Below are 18,430 nucleotides of genomic sequence, written 5' to 3'. Positions count from 1 at the left end.
TTACCTGGACTTCATTTTCCATAGTGCTGTTCCCAATTTATGGGAGGGTTTCTCCTATTGTTTTACCATTGGCTGTGTGTGGGCAGTACAACTTCAATGGTTCGCTTCAGTACAACTTCAATTGTTCGCTTCAGAACAAGTACAAATATGACTCTGTCATTGTCCATGTTGGTGTGAATGACCTGAGACATACCTCCCTGGACTACATGAAAAGAGACATGGAAGAGCTCTCTGATCATGTAGCCCAGGCCGGTATGACCCTGACCCTGAGTAGCATCCTGCCCTCACCAAGAATGATGCCACAGTATAAAGAAAAAATTACCAATTTCAGCAACTGGCTAAGTTTCCAGTGTCATTCAAAAGGGAAACAGTTTCTGTCCACCTGGGATGACATGCTCGTTAAGCCACATTGCTTCGCAAGAGATGGCTTGCACCCTTAGGCTTTGGAATACTAGCCAAGGCTTTTGCTGCCCCCATAGTGCCTTTTTTAGGCAAGGCTCAAAAGACAAACCCCACCACTGTAAATAGCACAAGTAACCAAAAACTGAGGGTAATGCTACTCAATGCCAGAAGTCTAAACCTCAAAATGCATGCGCTTGAGGTACTCCTCAGTATGGAGAACATCGATATCTGTGCAGTAACAGAAACCTGGTTTAAAGCTCCACAGAGCACCCCAGCACTACCAGGCTATAACTCATACCATACTTTTTGGCCACAGAACCTGGACCGAAACACAAAAGGAGGGGGTGTATCCATATTCATCAAGGATACCCACACCTCCAGGCTAGTGGTGCAGCACGATGCCTCAGAGATCATCTATGTGCAACTAACAACGGACAAAACTGCAACTCAAATTGTAGCTTGCTACAGATCACCCACCATGACCCAGGACCCCCATTTCGCGTTTCTGGAGACACTGGAAAATATGAAGGTCCTACCAAACACCCTAATATTGGCTGATTTCAATTACCCAAACATTAACTGGGGGAACTACTCAAGTACAAACACCCTTGCCCAACGCTTCCTAGAATTTATAAACTCGAACTCCCTGGATCAACTGGTCAACACCCCCACCAGAGGTGACAACATATTGGACCTGGTCATCACCAACATGGGCGACCAGTGTTCCACACCAGAGGTCAACCCTCACTGGTTAGATCAGACCATAAACTAATCACTCTGGATATCCACATTCCGCCTCCACCCCCAATCAAGGAAACCACAGTGAAAAACTTTTCAAAAGCAAACTTCACGTTACTTAAGACCGAGATGGAAAGGTTCACAGCCTCTACACTAAAGGACAACGCTGTCAAAGCTGCTGAATTCCTTACAAAGGCACTCTATAAGCACCTGCAAGAATGCATGGATCGTGCTATCCCAAGTAAAACCAAGACTCACTCCTCCAAGAAAAGGAAACCAGTCTGATGGACCCCTGCCATAACCAAGATATACAACAGAAGTAGGAAACTAGTACGGAAAAGAGTAAAATCCCAAGAAGGAAAGACATCCCTGATCAGTATAAGCAAGAAATTACGATCCCTCATAAAATTATCCAAAGCTAGCTTTGAAAGAAAAATTGCCAAGGACGCCAAAAATAACCACAAAACGTTCTTTAGCTATGTCAAGAAACTAAGTAGAAACTCTCAGATCTGCTCTGAGTTAGTGCAGAATGGCACAAAATACATTGAACCGACCTGGCAGACGGGTTTAGTGCAAACTTCACCCCCCTCTCAGCCCCTAAAGGGCCCATAACCATACCAGAAGAATGTAGAACCCTGGCAATCACTGACACACAGGTTAAAACAGCCCTATCCAAAGCCAAAAACACAGTTTCAATGGGACCGGTGTTCCAGGCTGTGCCTTACACGAGCTCCAAAATAAACTAACCTCTCACCTAAACACACTGTTCAAACTCAGCCTCTCTACAGGCTAGGTACCAATGGAGTGGCGCACAGCAACTGTTATCCCGCTCCACAAAGGTGGAGCCACATTGGACGCCGGGAACTATCGCCCTATAAGCCTGACTAGCCTGGTCTGCAAGGTTATGGAGCACATTATCATGGAACTCATTAACAGAGACATTGGAAACATCCAAACATTGGACCCTACCGAGTTTGGTTTTGTTAAGGGCAGATCATGTCACCTAAACCTGGTGGACTTCTTTGAGACAGTTACCAAAGATTTAGATGAGGGAAAGGAGGTCCACACAGCCTACCTAGACCTCGCAAAGTCTTTCAACACCATTCCCCATTCTGATATTATAGACAAGCTCACCAGCCTGAACATAAACCCCTATGTCACGAGATGGGTTGACAATTGGCTCATGTATAGAACCCACACGGTGAGAGTTGCAGGCTGTAGGTCCGACTCTAAACTGGTTACAAGTAGCATCCCCCAGGGCTCAGTCCTGGGACTCCTGTTCGGTATATACTTCTCAGAGGTACAGGCAAGCACAGGAGGACTATGGCTGACCAAGTTCACAGACGACTGCAAACTGGGGGCCATAATTAACTCTCCGGCTGATACAGACATCCTCCAGAAGGGTGTCACTGAGACGGATACCTGGTGTCAAAATCATCGCCTCAAGCTAAATGTCAAAAAGTGCATAATCATTCCCTTTGGAAAAAACAAAGTACCGGCGAACTACCACATATGTGGTAGTCCCCTAAATACAGAAAATGTAATAAGGGATCTGGGGACCCAAGTAGATAGTAATCTCTCCTTTGATAATCAAATTGCCAAGGTGGTTAGAAAATCCTTCCATGTGGCCCACCTAATCACAAAAGGGTTCACATCTAGAACAAAAGAGGTTATTGTGGCCCTCTACTCATCACTCATCAGACCCTTCATAGAGTACAATGCCCCATTTAGGATGTACCTTACAAGACACCTGCAACAGCTGGAAAGACCACAAAAGTACCTCACCAAGAGGATTACTCGCCTCAAACAGATGCTCTATGCAGCCAGACTAAAGAAACTCCAGCTGTACTCGGTTGCATACCGCTTACTCAGAGGTGATCTCTGCCTGACATACAAGGCCATGTCCAACCCAGAATTAATGGACATGCTCCATCTAAAAAAAACAAATCCCCAAGAGCCACATGCTCCAGAGATTGAAACCTCACCACAACGATAAATAGGACATGCTGGTGGGATAGATTCCTGCCCCAAATACTCCCCATGCTTTGGAACAGGATTCCAATCTACATTAGGCAGAGCCCCTTATTAACACTCTTCAAGTGAAACCTTGACGAGTGGATTGGAAACAGAAAATTTACCCCGGGGATCACTGCAATGGTTCTGCTGGACAGAGGCACAGGGAACTAATCTAAGGAGGCGGCGAAAGCCAACACATTCTGGTTAGGCTTATAGATGCCCTCGGGCAGATAGCCTAGTACTTGCCTATGAATGGTGTTTTCTTCATCCAGAAGCTGCTGGAAGTACTCCTTCCATCTGTTTTTGGTGTCCCTGTGGACTGATGGGCAGATCACTGCTGGTATGACTATCTTCATCTTTCTATCTTTGCAACCTGGTAGTGTTTTTGTGCCCTATACAGAGTCACTTTTCAGAAGCATGTAGAGTGCCTGTGATGCCTTGTTCTTTGCTACTGCAACTGCTCTCTTAGCCTCTCTTAGACAACTAGTATTCCTTCTTAATGCTCAGTGCAAGGAACCTTAAAATACACTCCCTACAATGGAATTCATCTATGACGATTGGGGAGAGATGGGAGAATGCTGCCAGCCTAGTCAAATAGAATTTGATATATAATTCTGGCATTTGTAAATAAATGTAAAATACAGGCATGTTTTCTTGAGGGTAAAAGAATACTGTGAAATGTGGAACTGCAAAATATGTGACAACATTGCACTCTACTGGCCCAGTGAAGCATGTTGTGACCCTTTCATGTTAGAATTTGGCTCCAGTGAGTCTGGATGAAGGTTTCATGCCCATTGTTTTAAGGCTAAAGTTTATGACCAGAATTTACATATGGAAGGTGCTTTATTGCTCTGGTTTCTGCTACAGTGTATATGTGAAATGCCTTGTACTGTTGTAAGTTTCTGAGCAGGTGTTAGCTTGCTAAATAATGTAGTTTGTGGCCTGAGAAAACCTAAGTGTCAAAATGATGTAATTTGGGAGGGCCTCAGCAGAGCTGTTGGTTAGTTTTTAAAAACTATTGTTCAGTGAAAGACTGAGAGCATTTTGACTTTGGACATCTAACTCAGCACTCTCCCTTATGCTCACATGTAAGTTTTAGCACTGTGATTTCTTCTAGGAATAGTTAAAGCTAGTAAAAATTAATTAGGTATTTTTCTTTGAAATCAGACCTGCCCTACTGTATTATTTAAGTTCCTGTGTGATCTCTGAACTCTTAGATATCTCTGTGATGCAGTAGTTTTGTATTGTGTTTTAATTATTTATTAGTAAACATTTTTAAAACCTTCTACCTGTGGCTGGTTTATGTAGAGATATATTATGCTTTAGAGTATATTATATATTTATAGAGTTTACTGTCTAAGCCCTTCCAATAAGCCTAGACCGAATAGTCACATTACCACTGGATAATAATATTGCACAGTAATAACTGGCCACCCTTTTAAGGGCCTTTTGGTAGCTGATAGTATTAGCTGGGTGGTGGCAGTAATGGTCTTGGTAAAGGGGCACAGCTGGAGAATCTGTGTCGACCTTTCCCAGGACTGTCTGTGAAGTTGTATAAATACTTATCTCACAGTGTGCTTGCGTTGTGTCAACTACTTGGGCAGGGACACGAAGCACTGGTTGGACAGAGAGAATACTGAAGGTTTTAGCTTGCCCAGCTAGACTGAGAACTGGACCTTATAGCTGTGCCAGTGGGTAGTCTTATTGGGGACCTGGTGAGCAAGGGAGCAACAAGCCCCAGACTGACTGTGATTTCTGTGTGCACTTAAGGGAAATTGTATTTTACTGTGTGTATTAGTTATCCTTTCCTCTCTTCTATGAGATGACCAACCTGTTGTTAGTGGTGAGGATTGAGGCTCCTTGATTGCTGGGCCTGGGCACGGTCGTCACAGCATCGATAAATGCATCATCACAATAACCTGTTCTAATACCACTGAGTGCACCCCATCAGTGCAAGGTTATCACCTACCTGCATATAGGCTCAGTGCACTACATGAAGGCACTAAAGGTGGTGGTGGTGTATCTATGTTCATTAAACAAAATTTAATTGTCATACTTGTTAGACAGGATATGTCCTAGATCTCATCCATGTCTAACTTACCATTAACAAAACTTATGTGTGCCCCCTGCTTGATGATGTACCACACAACAGCCATATTGTCTGTGTGAACTGCAATGGTACCTGGGGGGAGGCAGACCTGAAAGGCTTGCAACATGAGGAGGACTGACCTCATCTCCAAACACTGATAAGCAGTTTGGTCTCTGAGGCAGACCACATGCCTTGGACTGTCTTTCCCTGAAAATGGCACCCACACCCCAGCAAGGAAGTGTCCAAGGTCACTGTGGCACTTCGAGGAGGAAGAGAGAGTGGTCTGCCCGTGAGAAGGTCAGGAGACTGGATCCACCAAAGGAGATGACGCCTGCCCTCTGCAGTGAGACGGATCAGGGTTGTCATCAGATGATACAAGGAAGACCACTGAATTCCTACAGTCCACTGCAGAACTCTCATGTAGAACTTGGCTAATGACACCAGCTAGATCGCCACCACCATGGACCCTAAGGCCCTGAGAGAAAGGTGGGCCTGAGGACGAGTCTGATCTAAAAAGCAATGGACATGGGTTCTGATGAGATGTATGTGACAGAGAGGTAGTGTTGCAATCTTTGACAGTGTCCAACTGGATCGGGATGAATTCCAAATTTTGTGATGGAATCAAGTTCGATTTGGGGAGATTTACTGTAATCCCTAACTGGTCGAAGAGTTTTAGTAGGAACCGAGAGGCAGTGGCCAGACAATGCTTTGTGGGAGCTGTGAGGAGCCAAATTATGGAAACACCTGGGATCCCTGTAGTCTCCAGGTGAGCTGCAACCACTGCCATGCACTTGGTGAACATCAGGGGGGCTGTGGTAAGGCCAAAGGGTAGGGTCCTGAACTGGTAGTGATTAGCTCCTACTCGAAAGCGGAGATGTCACCTGGACCACCTGTCTATTTTTATATGATAGTACACATCTTGGAGATCCATGGAGCACATCCAATCATCCTTGTGCAACAGAGGCACGATGGACTGGACAGTGACAATCCAGAACTTGGACGTCTTGAGAGAGAGATTGAAAGTGCCGAGGTCCAAGATTGGATACAGGTTACCCCATTCTTCTCTGGCACCAAAAAAGAAGCGAAAGCAAGTTTCAGATTCTTGTTGTCCTGGGAGGACCTCTTGTATGGCTCTCTTTTGAAGTAGCTTGAGCACTTTTTGCAGAGCTAGTTCCCTCTGATGGGGTGGTGCATCAGGGAGGGATCTCCTGACCGGAGGAGGTGACTGAGTAAAGGGAATATAGTAACCCGTGGAACTGATGTTTAACACCCAACGATCTTTTGTAATACTTGCCCATGCCTAATGGTGCAGAGACAAACAACCCATGACTGTTTCCAGGGCAGGACATCAGGAGCTCTGTTGGGGCTTCTCAGAGAAGGGTTCCCTGGAGCCCTGATTTTACAGACCCCCCCTCGGCCCCTGGAGCAGTGTTTGCTGTTGAACCTTCTCCCCCGGCCTCTAGAGGATGGCTCATCCTGAGCATCTGGAAAGACAGACTGCGCCTTGCAAAATCACATTTTCCTGGCCCCTCTCTGCATCTTGGAAAAGGAATGTTGAGGGGTGTAAAATATGATTCCCACAACAAAGGTCTTGCCTTCCAGATCAATGCGGGTAAGAGTCTCTTTGACCAATGGGCCCAACAGGGTAGAACCATCGAAGAGGGCATGGTGAAAGATGCCTTAAAGGACTCCACAAATCCACAAAGGTGCAGCCAGGTGTGACGCCGAAGTGCGATGCCTGTGCCAGTCACCCGAGAGGCACCTTCCGTAACATTGGCAATCAGCTTCATCAATGAATTAGCCAGGGAAGAATGTGTGGATAGTTTGTGGGACACCTTACTTAGCTCCCCGGCAGCCAGTACCGCATAAAGGGATGTGGTAAGCTCATTGACTAAGGCCCTTTGTAGCCAGGTGAAATATGCCAGGCAGATTAGCGTCTGCAGCCTGAATGTAGCTTAGGCAAAAACCCGCTTTCCATGCCTGTCAATCGCCTGGAACTCTCAGCTGAAGGGGGGGGCAGAAGTGCTCTGTTCTGTCAGTTCTTTCTTACTGGTGGCAACTGCCACGACAGCATCGACTGACACTTCTTTGGACCAAAACTACTTGTCAGACGTAGGACTGAGGAATTTGTCCAAGCATTTAGGAACAGCCTCCACAGACTCAGTCTCCTTCCACACCCTGTTAGCGATAAGGTCTAAATTTTCATCTGCAGAGGGGATCCCAGGTGGTAGATGGTCAAGTCCCGAAAGCCTTCCGAAAGATAGACTCCTCAGAGGATGGGGGAAGGGAAGACTAACCGCCCTTAAGCGTAATGATTTCCAAGATGTCCTGAAAGAGACATCCTCAGGCAGAGATCTGAGGGACCCATCCCCTTCATCAAGGTCCATATCCTTGGTCAGCAACTCAGCCGGGGAGTCCAGGTGTCTCTTACACAATCTCTTCTGAGGAACCTCCTTCAGGGGTAGCTTGGGGGAGGATTCGGAAGACAGGAGGACCCCAAGCGGAGAAAATCCCGCCTGAAGGCTAGATCGAGAGGGCTGACCTGGGACAGGATGAGTGGGGTCTGCTCTGAAAGGCTGGGATGGTCCTTAGGGAGGAAACAGGGAGGAAAGGGTCCTCTCTACTACCCGGAAAGCCAAAGGACTGGATGATGCCCTGTCTACACTCCCAGCATGAAAGCCAACCTGGTGAAAAGGACCAGAGCCGGCCAAGCACCTCCTGTCTTCTGGACAGTACCGCCCTGAGCTGTCAAGGGCCTAAGTGCCAAGGGGAAGGGACTGGTCTGAAAAAACAGGAACAGAATCCTCACCCAAGGAAACCAGGGTGACCGCTTGGGCCTGGGATGACACCTGTCCAGGGGGAGACTAAGCAGAAGTAGACAGGGACTCAGGGTAGGGAAAGAATGGTCCCCAGCGATCCCTATCTCCCCCCATGCGATCCAACCTCATCAGATGAGAAGCCAACAAAAGGATAGCTGATGGCCCCTTGGCCAGATGGGCAGAGGCCACGAGAAGCCCCAACTCAATCTGAGCCTTGAGAAAAGACTGATCATCCTGTGCTTATCCAAAGGAAGCAAACTCCTGGAGGAACTAGAGGAGGTGGATGACCTGGCTTGGGACAGATGTCAAGATCCCAAGGACTTTCCCTCTAAGGAAAGATTCCTATGCTTGGAGACAGAAGGAAACTGCTCCAAGCCGGAACAGGAGGGAGAATCCTCTATAATAATAGTGGGATCTGACACCGGTCCTGGATCCAACCACCTCAGATCCAATGACAAGAAAGGATCTGAACGTTTGGATCTCACATGACTCTGATCTGAGGAAGCCAGATCTGTGCATGGTCCGGATCCAAGCAGATCTGAAGGCCTCAATCCGGAGACCTGGGATCCAGGAGTGGACTCCCACAATCTAGGAACCGAGAGTCTCGGAGCAGAAGATCCAGATCCATGGGGGGTCGTCACAGGGCCTAGGACCCTAGCACACTGGATCCAACTGGGTTGAGTCTGGAGTCTGATCCGAGGCACTGGGATCAGACTGTCTCGCCTTTTTTGAGGAGGAAGATCCGGGGAGCAAGGGGGCCTTCCTTCTGTGCTCTAAGAGTCCAGATTTGGCAGTGGACTAAGCCAAGAGCCCCTCTTAAGCCAACCCTTTTAACAGGAGCTTGTTTCGATGCTCGACCAAAGCCCTAGGGTTGAAAGCGACACAAATGTAGCATTCAAGATCCAGGTGGTCAGCGCCCAAACAATAAAGACACTCCTCATGCGAATCACAAATGGGCATCTTCTGACTGCATGAGGAGCTCCTTTTAAAGTCAACTGCCGTATCAGACATGATGCAGCCAAAGTGACACACAAAACACACAACTGTTAGAACAAGCATGGGTCAAAACTGGAAAAAGCCCAACCGACAAACGTACATCAAGCACTAACCAACTTCAAAACTATTACAAAAGCATCACCAAACAACAGAAATAACGGCCACTATAAAAATGGGCGCCAAGCACACACACACACACACACACACACACACACACACACACACACACACACTCTGGCTAACAAATGGAAACAGAGGGGAGGGTCTAAAATTGCCAGTACTAAGAGCTACACTAAACACTAACAAGAAAACACTAAATTACAAGAAAAACTACTGACAAAAGGTTTGAAATAAAGCTACTTAGACCCACTGGAGACTCAAGCCAAAGAATCTGCATTCAAAGCTTAGTGCAAGAAACGAGATCTGAGGGGAGTTACAGGGCAGCTTGGGATCATGGAAGTGGAGGAGCTCCAGCCTAGAAGCTGTCTATAAAGTTGCCGGCTCAGATCCGCTGTTGGATCCAAGACCCAAGAGTAAGGAATAGTGACGTGGATAACATCAGATCAATAGTGGTAAACTACATACCCAAAACAATTTATGGGGTCATGATAAGGTGAAGTATTTAGGTGAATGGATTACAAAAAGATTCTGTTATGGTAGCTAAGAATATGTGGGAAGGCGAGAAAACATTAAGCTCTTGATTTTAGATACGGATATTAACATGCAAGCATTGAAAACTTTTTAGTCCCTTTAGTTTCATATACACATCATGCATCTTTTTATCAACCAGAAGAGAAGCTATGGATGTTAATTAAAAGTTGAAAAAATTTATTTGGGAGGGAATGATGACAAGAGTTAAGCTGGATAAGTTGATATTCCCTATAGAACAAGGTGGGTTTGAACAGCTGATTTAAAGCCATACTTTACAGTTACACAGTCAAGGCTCACATATATAACAAACAAAGAAGGTTATAAATCAACATAGAGAGTAATAATGAAATGGGGGACGTGGGTTCAGAAATAAGGAGATAGCAGGATTTTGGATGCAGGTCATTAAGGAGAATAAGAACTAAACAGAATATTACATTCATACTGTGCAGAAAGTACTTTAAGGAATGTGAAAAGATTTTGTCAATACAGATGACTGCTAGCAGTGGGTATAGAAAATACTGGGGGAAATTAGCAAAGGAAACAATGGACTGGGAAGCAAATAACTAGAGAAGGAAAGGTAACAGAGTGGGATGAAGACAAGCAAAAGTTTGGACTGAAGGTTAGTGATTACCTTCCCTACCAAGGATTAATATCAGCGTATAGGCAAAGAGAACGGGATAGCGGGATCCTAGATGAAAGATGAGCTCTATATCTTCAAAGTTTTGGTAAAGATGCTATACGAGCCTTCAAAGAGTTTTGGTAAAGCTGCTATGTAAGAGTCTTACCCACATCACCTCTAAGCATTAGAGACTTGACTTGCAGTTTTAAAGCAAAATGGGTTTCACAGCAGCTATGCTAAAAAGTATGCTGTAATAAAATATTATACATTTTTGTTACTCACCTCCCTGCGGATATTAGACCAAAGACTAGGTAGGTACTCCATCAACTCTTTCTGGCCATAAGAGTGACAACAGGAAGTCTGAAAAATACAAGAAAACAATACTAAGTATTAAACCATGCTATTTATTTTCACATATTAAGCTACAGAAATGCACATAAATACTATTTATTTAGACTAACATAAGACAACGATTGTTTAGAAAAACGTTGGGCAAGTATCCAGTAGGTACTTCATAAGAAAAAGACCAAAGCAAGCAAGCAAAGAATGCCATGTAGTAAATTAGAGGTAACAGGAAATGTAGATAAATGCCAAACATACACTATGAACACCACAGCAAGTACTTTTTAAAAATATTTTATCTATATTTGTAATGGTGTATATTACACAATTAGTTACATAGACCTTTTCTGAAAGCCTGGTTGGCTTTTTTTTTTTTTTTGCTTAAATATGAAAAGCAATACTGGCCAGAAAAAAATTAATAGTCTAGGGCTGGGAGATGCTACACTTGGGAGGAAAAGGGCTACCTTGTGAAGGCTGGGATACAGTTTCAAAAATCCTGGCTATGCCCTTGATTCTAAGTAGCAAATTCAAAGACTAACACGCAACAAACACCTGAGCATGCAAGCAGAACAAATGCCTACATCACTATAAACTAGAGGAAAGATACAGCTGTTTTGGTCATTGACGTAATTAAAAGGGATAGGTCAAGATGGAAAGTGCAATGCTCTTTTTGTAAGACAGCAGCATTAGGAATATTAAAGGATAAAGCAGTGAAGTGTCTAATAATTCAAGCATGAAAAAGGGTAATGCCTGTTCAAAATACAAGGATCAAAAAGTAGAACACTAGAATCCACAACAGATAAAGTACTTTACAAGATGGGAAAAAAGTGCAGACATTGTGATAAGCAATTCAGTATTTCTGATGTTAAATGGAACAAATCCAGCTGAAGTAACTTTCTGAAAAGGGAGCATTCTAAACTCTGACCAATCTGGCATTACTTCAGCATCCTGTAAATAAATTAAGATGAAATTCAGAAGAATGATGATAAGGTTATAATAACCACAAGAAAGCCTGGCATAAGTGTTTCTAAGAACTATAGAGGGATCACAGTTTTCCCTCACTTGGTCCAGTGTACAGCGGATGAGTTTATGCTACTCATTACTAGTCCATGATAATTTTTTTCTACCTAGGAAACCACTGCCAGCGTCAGTTTTATTTGTGCACCAAAAGCGATTAAAAGTGTTTGGACAATGTTTCTGACTGTGGAGTTAGTATATACAAGTAAGAGGAGAGTGTAGAGGGTAACACTGTGTTTTGGTTTCACCGAGCTGAAGCTTCAAACCAATTTCTCCTCTACACACAAATCCAGAGCAGTACTGTGCTGAAGTGTTCCTTTCCTAATTTTGAATATGCCCTCCAAATTTTAATTACAGCTTTGGTGGCCAACATTCAATGACTGAAAAACTGACTAGTATGACCTACATGTAAATTTAATTTAAAACATCCACAAAAGGAACACCACTGGTAAGCAGACAGTCGGAGCAGGATGGCTAGCCATAACTAGGACCTTACTGCATCTTTCCTACAAGCTCAGATGCAGCTGCTCAGCCTAGGACAATTGGTCCCTTAAGTACTTACTAATACTATACTCTACCCACAGTGTAATCATCTTCTGTCTCTTTCCAGCTGCTAATCCACACCAACATACAAGCTACATTCTTGCAGCACCATGACCTTCCGAACAGCTTGATGAATGTGATACAGAAGTATTCCACATAATGTGAAATTTCTGCTAATACTTTTTCAAAACACCTTTGCTGAATTATCACGTGACATAGGCAACCATATTTACATAAAAGTAATCAAACTATATTAGGTTCATATTTATAAATATTATACATCACATATATTGCTATGGTTCTACTTTCAAATTTTGAAATATGAAATACCAAATTTCAGTACCTCGAGATGAGAATAACGAAAGTGCAGTTGTTTGAAACTGCATAATAAGGAAACTGATGTTGCTGAATCTGAAGTAGTTGTGGTACAGTCTGTTCTGTATAGTATGGTGCCCCTTTAAGGTGTAGTGGTTTCTGGGATGTAGACATGGCAGCCGATGTGTGGTTATGTGTGGAGATACAGGTAGATTTGTAGTGTGTAAGGGTTTTGAATAGAAATGTGTTATGTTTTAATTTTTTGGGAAGTTTTAGGAGTAGGTTGGGGTAGGTAGGTGTGTGTGTGTGTGTGTGTGTGTGTGTGTGTGCGCGCAAGTTTTGAAAGTGGTGATTTTTTACATGTGCAGTGTGTGTGTGTTTCTCGCAGGTATAGGTTTGACAGTGTGCAATGGAAGTGTAGAGAGCATAATGGTAGGTTTGTTGTTTTTTTCATGGTAGTGCGACCTCGGAGGTGATATATATATATATATATACATATATATACATAGGGTCCCTATTCAATTATCGAACGTTTCAAAGTTCAAACGTCATATGGTCGACACCATATGATCGAACTTTGAAAAGTTCAAAAGTGAAAGGCAATAGCTCTGTACGCTCAGAGTGGGAAAATTTCCCTTTTCTGCACTGAAATGCGGTCTCGGAGATGGTATATTTAAGTAGGGGGTGGGGGGGCTTGCCTCCCTTCTCAGAGCGTTAATGTGTTTTTGTTTTTTACGTTTTTATTATATACTCGAAGATTCAAGTTTCGCTCATATGTTGTCGAACATATGAGGTTTGAAATTTTGAAGCTTTAAATATATAAAATAGACCCTGTAAGTAGCGGGGGTATGAGGGGCATAGCCCCCCCCCCCAACATGGGGGGTGCAGGAGGGCTTGCCCACCTGCTTAAATGTAGGTTACTAAGGTTTTGTTGACGTGCGTGTGCTGTTTTGGTTTGTGATGGTGCAGGGAGGAAGGCTGTGTTATTATTTTTGTGTGGTGGAGAGTACATTAAAAAACATTTCATACTGAAAATGCGGTATTATGAACTTTCAGTATAGTGATGTTAGTTTTTTTTTTTTTTATTTTTCATTGTAGTGAATTTTCGTTATTCTCATCTCAAGATACTGAAATTCGGTATTTCAAAATTTCAAAGTAGAACCATTACTATATATCCTAAAATTTATGCAACATTACATAAGTTATTCAATTCATGCCTTCTCTTAAACCTCATTCCTCGTTCAAAACATTTTTTACATGTATTGTTCCCATAATTTCCATTTTTTTCTAGGCAATTTACTCCTACCCTTTTCACGCCTTTTCTTTTACCAATGTTACAATATTCAGTATTTTTTTTGGCAGCCACCAGAATTAAACTTAACAAGGCTTTTATTATGTTTAGACAATTCACATCCTGTATCCCAGCTCAAAAAAACAATTTCCTTAGTTACACTCATTTGCTCATCCAGTATTCCTGACAGAGTAAACTAATAAACAAGAATTTTTTTAATCTGCCAACTCATTACACTCCCAAAACATATGTCCCTAGTTACCTCTTTCTTTCCCAATCAAACCTCCAACATTTGCAGTCTACACGAGGTAAAATTCTTTGGAATCTGCTTTGGGTATAATAGTATCTATGCAAACACTTTTAGGCAAAAATCCTTAAATCTTCTAGACTTTGTTGTATATTTGGCAGCCATACATATGTCCTCCCATGGTTTCTTTGTGAAATGCATATATCTAATATCTCTTCCCAATCATTTCTGCCCTCTTCTGATGGATTACTATAGTTATTGTGCAATATTTTATAAGCCTTACAAATTATTCCTTTAACAGCAGCTTCTGTTCTACATTGAATTAAAAACTCAACCAGGGATGATTTTTCATGAAGGTTTTCTATCCCTTTCACTTTTGCCTGTACTGTGATATCAATCCCTGACAGGGATGATAATCACTATCCTGAAATCCAAATGTCATTACCTCTCTTTCTTTAATTTCTTCCCAACACCTTGGTTCCTTTGTCAGCTTCCTCCAGTAAATTCCAGTCCCCTCTTGTCTACTCTCTGTACCCCTAATTGCAGTTTTCCCTATCAACAGAATCTTCCTTCTCCATTCCCATGTTGGCTTAGTTCTTACTATACTTTAAGCTACCTTATGAAATTACTTTGAAAAAATGTGTGTGTTCAAAGCAGGCTTATCGCCTGAATACTTCAGCTATGAATAATGGAATAGGACTCTGGCTCTATTTTGTTTGTTTTCAAAACTGGGGCCATGATTAAAAGGGACAGTCGGAGGCATTCGTATTGTGCCACTAGAGGTGAAATTCTATGACTGGCGCAAGATGAAGAACGTGAAAGCATTTGCCAAGAATGTTTTCATTAATCAAGAATGAAAGTTGGAGGTTCGAACATGATCAGACACCCTCGTAGTTCCGACCATAAATGATGCTGACTAGCGATCCAGTGATTTTATTCCCATGACCCACTGGGGAACTTCTGGGACACCAAAGTCTTTGGGTTCTGGGGTGGGAGTATGGTTGCAACTGAAACATAAAGGAACTGAATGGAATGAGGTTTAACAGAAGGCATGAATGGAAGGGCACCACTAGGAGTGGAGCATGCGGCTTAATTTCACTCAACACGGAAAACTTCACTGGGCACGGACACAGAAAGGATTGACAGATTCATAGCTCTTTCTTGATTCTGTGGTCGGTGGTGCATGGCCACTCTTAGTTGGTGGAGTGGTTTGTCTGGTTAATTCCAATAACAAATGAGACTCTTGTCATGCGGCCCCATGTGGTCACTCCTATCTTCTTAGAGGGACAAGTGGCTTTCAGCCACACGAGATTGAGTAGTAACAAGTCTGTGATGCCCTTAGATGTCCAGGGCTGCATGCATGCTACACTGAATAGATCAGCATGTGTACCCTTGGCCGACAGGTCCGGGTAATCCGCTGAACCGTATTTGTGATAGGTACCGCAGATTGCAATTATTCCCCATGAATGAGGAATTCCCAGTAAGTGCAGGTCATAAGCTCATGTTGATTAAGTCCTTGACCTTTGTACACACCGCCCGTCGCTACTATCAGTTGGATGGTTTAGTGAGGCCCTCAGATTGGCCCTGCTGGAGTCGGCCACTGCTCCAGCGGTGCACTGAGAAGTTGATCAAACTTGATTATCTAGAGGAAATAAAAGTTGTAACAAGGTCTCCGTAGGTGAACCTGAAGGATCATTAATGCAGAGGGTCTCGGGATGGTGCCATCCCCAGGGACTGCCTCTCCTCGCTTCTCCTCCCCCCCCGACCATCTTGGTCTCCTCTCTCTCTCCACCTGCCCCATCAGAGGCTGGCGAGACTGAGCCCGTGACTCCTAGGGGGAAGGGACAGAAAGAAGCAGGGTAGAGTCTTTCCCCCTAACCTCCCAGTAGTGGGAGAGGGGATCCCATCCATACAGTGGGTGGCACAGGTGCTCCTCCACCAACCAGAGGGGGCAGCCATGGAAAAGGCACCTGGCTAGTGGTGCTGTCGTGCACCCCAGAGATGACTGATTCCCCACATAAGAGAAGGAGAGGGTGCCGTCCTGGCAGGGGACACTTTGCCCTCCCCTTTGGCCATGTGGGGCCATCCCCGAGAGTGTATACCTGTGTACTTTCCCCTTGACGGCCATCGTGGGTACCTGAGGAGGATGTCCACTTTTTTTTTTTAATTTCTCCAAATCTTTTGGGTCTCTAATACCATGATGGGAATGGACCCCATTCCTAAGTCAAAGTACAATTAAAGTACCTGACATTAGTATTGTTTCAATCTTTGATGTCAGCCAAAAGTCCTCTTTGCAGCACCAGTAGTGTGGCCAGTGATGACTCCTTCTGCAATTCATACAGGTTATATGTATTGGTGACACACAAAAAATAATCTACAGTCATATTTAGCTAAGACCCGTTTGCTCCTACTACTATTGTAACTGTCTGAGTATCTTTCTTCCACATTGCTCTTGTGTCTGCCTGCAGATCCTGATATTTTAGGACTATGTGTCACTCTGTACACAAGGCACTGTAGTCACTCGGTGTGGCAATTTCAATGATCAACGCTACTTTTGTCTTCTTTTCATGGACCACTATATCCAGTTTTCTAGCATCTATCTTTTGAACTGTTGGTAATGGGTGATCCCATTTGATGTAAACTTCAACATTTTCTTTGATGCTTTGACGCATGTTTCCAATGTTTATCAGCCACTTCAATCTGTAATGTTTGCACAATTCCCAGTGCAACAGTCTTGCCACATTATTATGCCTTCCAGTATACAGTCCTTTTGCCATTACTATGTCACAACCAGCAACAAGGTATGCGACTGTTTCCAATTCGATTTTACAAAACCTACATTTGTCCGTTTCTCCCACATGTTCAATGGACTTTGTAAAACTAGAGTGTATGTAGCCCACAATCTTGGGCCACTAATCGTAACCTTTCATCTCTTGGTTTGAATTTGCTACTCCTTAACCATTCCTGCATTCGTTGCGATCAACATGAGGTTCTTCCAGACGTTTTCTGTACCTGCAACTATATTTATACATTTTCTACATTTCTTGACTTATCATCTGGTCCTTCACCTTATATTCTTTTTGTTTTTTTGGCACATTCAGCTGCTGACTGATTTTTATCTACTTCTGGTTTGATGCCAATATGCTTCTGCTAGATTAAGCAGAGACGTCGTCTTACATTTATTCTCTTTAGGATTCAAAACTTTCACTATGTTTGGGTCTTGTGAGGTCAGCAGATATGTGTGCAGTCCCACGACTGCAGATCTATACATGTATCAGTTTTAAGGAGGCCCATCCTTCCTTCAGGACAGGGAATATATAATCTTGGCATGCACTGGTTTTTATAAATCATTTGGTGGCATGAAGCATCCTTCTTGTTTTTCTGTCTAACATACCCAACACATTTTGTGGCTAGTTAGTCACTCCAAAACTAAGTTAGGACAGGAAAAGCAAATTGATTTATAGCTTGCATTTTGTTCCTAGATGTCAATGTTATTTTCAGGATTAATTTAAGTCTTCTCCAGTATTCCTTACCAAGTTTTATTTGCGTTTCTTCATGTTTTATTGTTGATCCTTCATCAATTCCAAAATATTTATCCACTCCCTCTTGCTCAAGTTCTTTTATACCACATTTTTGTCCCCAAATGATACTTTCCTGGTGCTGCAGTTTTCCTGCTTTAAAGGTTGCTTTTGTGCATTTATCAAACCAAATGACATTCTTATATCGTCTGAAAAAGTTTTGACAACTTGCAGTTTTACTTTTAGTTCCTCATCTGATGAGCTATAGAGTTTTAAATCATTGAGAAAGAGAAGATGAAAAGTCTTTATACATTGCTGTTTTCTAGGAGCCAAATTATAGCCATGGCCTAAGCTGTTAAGTAGACAGCTTAATGGGTTAAGGGCAAGGCAGAATAGCAGCGGTGAGAGAGAGTCACCCTGGAATATCCCCCTTTGAATTTTTATCCCTGGGATAATAATTTGTCCTTTATCATGGCTTAACTGCAAAGTGGTCTGCCACTGTTTCATGGTCATTGTAATGTAGTCGATCAGTGTTTGGTGTATCCTATACACTTTTAAGCACTCTTATCTATTTAATGTGGGATATCAAATGCTTTTCTGTAGTCAATCTATGGCATACTTAGATTCTCCCCCTTCTTACAGTTCTCCACTATGTGTTCTTTAACAACAAATTATCCTTTGTTCCATATCACTTTCTTTTATTACCCTTTTGTTCTACTCCCATAATAGAGTTTTCATCTAAATGACTATAAAGACTGTTGGCATCAGTTCATGTGTATAGTTTATATGCTGTCAGAAGGCAAAGTATTGCTCTATAATTTTTAGGG

General features: G+C 43.1%; 1 protein-coding gene across 1 annotated transcript in view; it reads right to left on the bottom strand.

Annotated features, from left to right (window-relative positions):
• The window catches only part of MMS19 (MMS19 homolog, cytosolic iron-sulfur assembly component), a 2,295,919-nt gene that overhangs the window by 1,646,948 nt on the left and 630,541 nt on the right, over positions 1 to 18,430 (bottom strand). Inside the window, exon 9 of the mRNA XM_044055580.1 lies at positions 10,613 to 10,690. Coding sequence (XP_043911515.1) covers positions 10,613 to 10,690 — 78 coding nt within the window. The remainder of the gene's footprint in view (positions 1 to 10,612; positions 10,691 to 18,430) is intronic.

This window comes from Protopterus annectens, chromosome 14.part0 (genome assembly GCF_019279795.1).
Source record: "Protopterus annectens isolate FY-2018-M chromosome 14.part0, PAN1.0, whole genome shotgun sequence".
NCBI lineage: Eukaryota > Metazoa > Chordata > Ceratodontiformes > Protopteridae > Protopterus > Protopterus annectens.
This window is presented reverse-complemented; position numbering and strand designations above follow the sequence as displayed.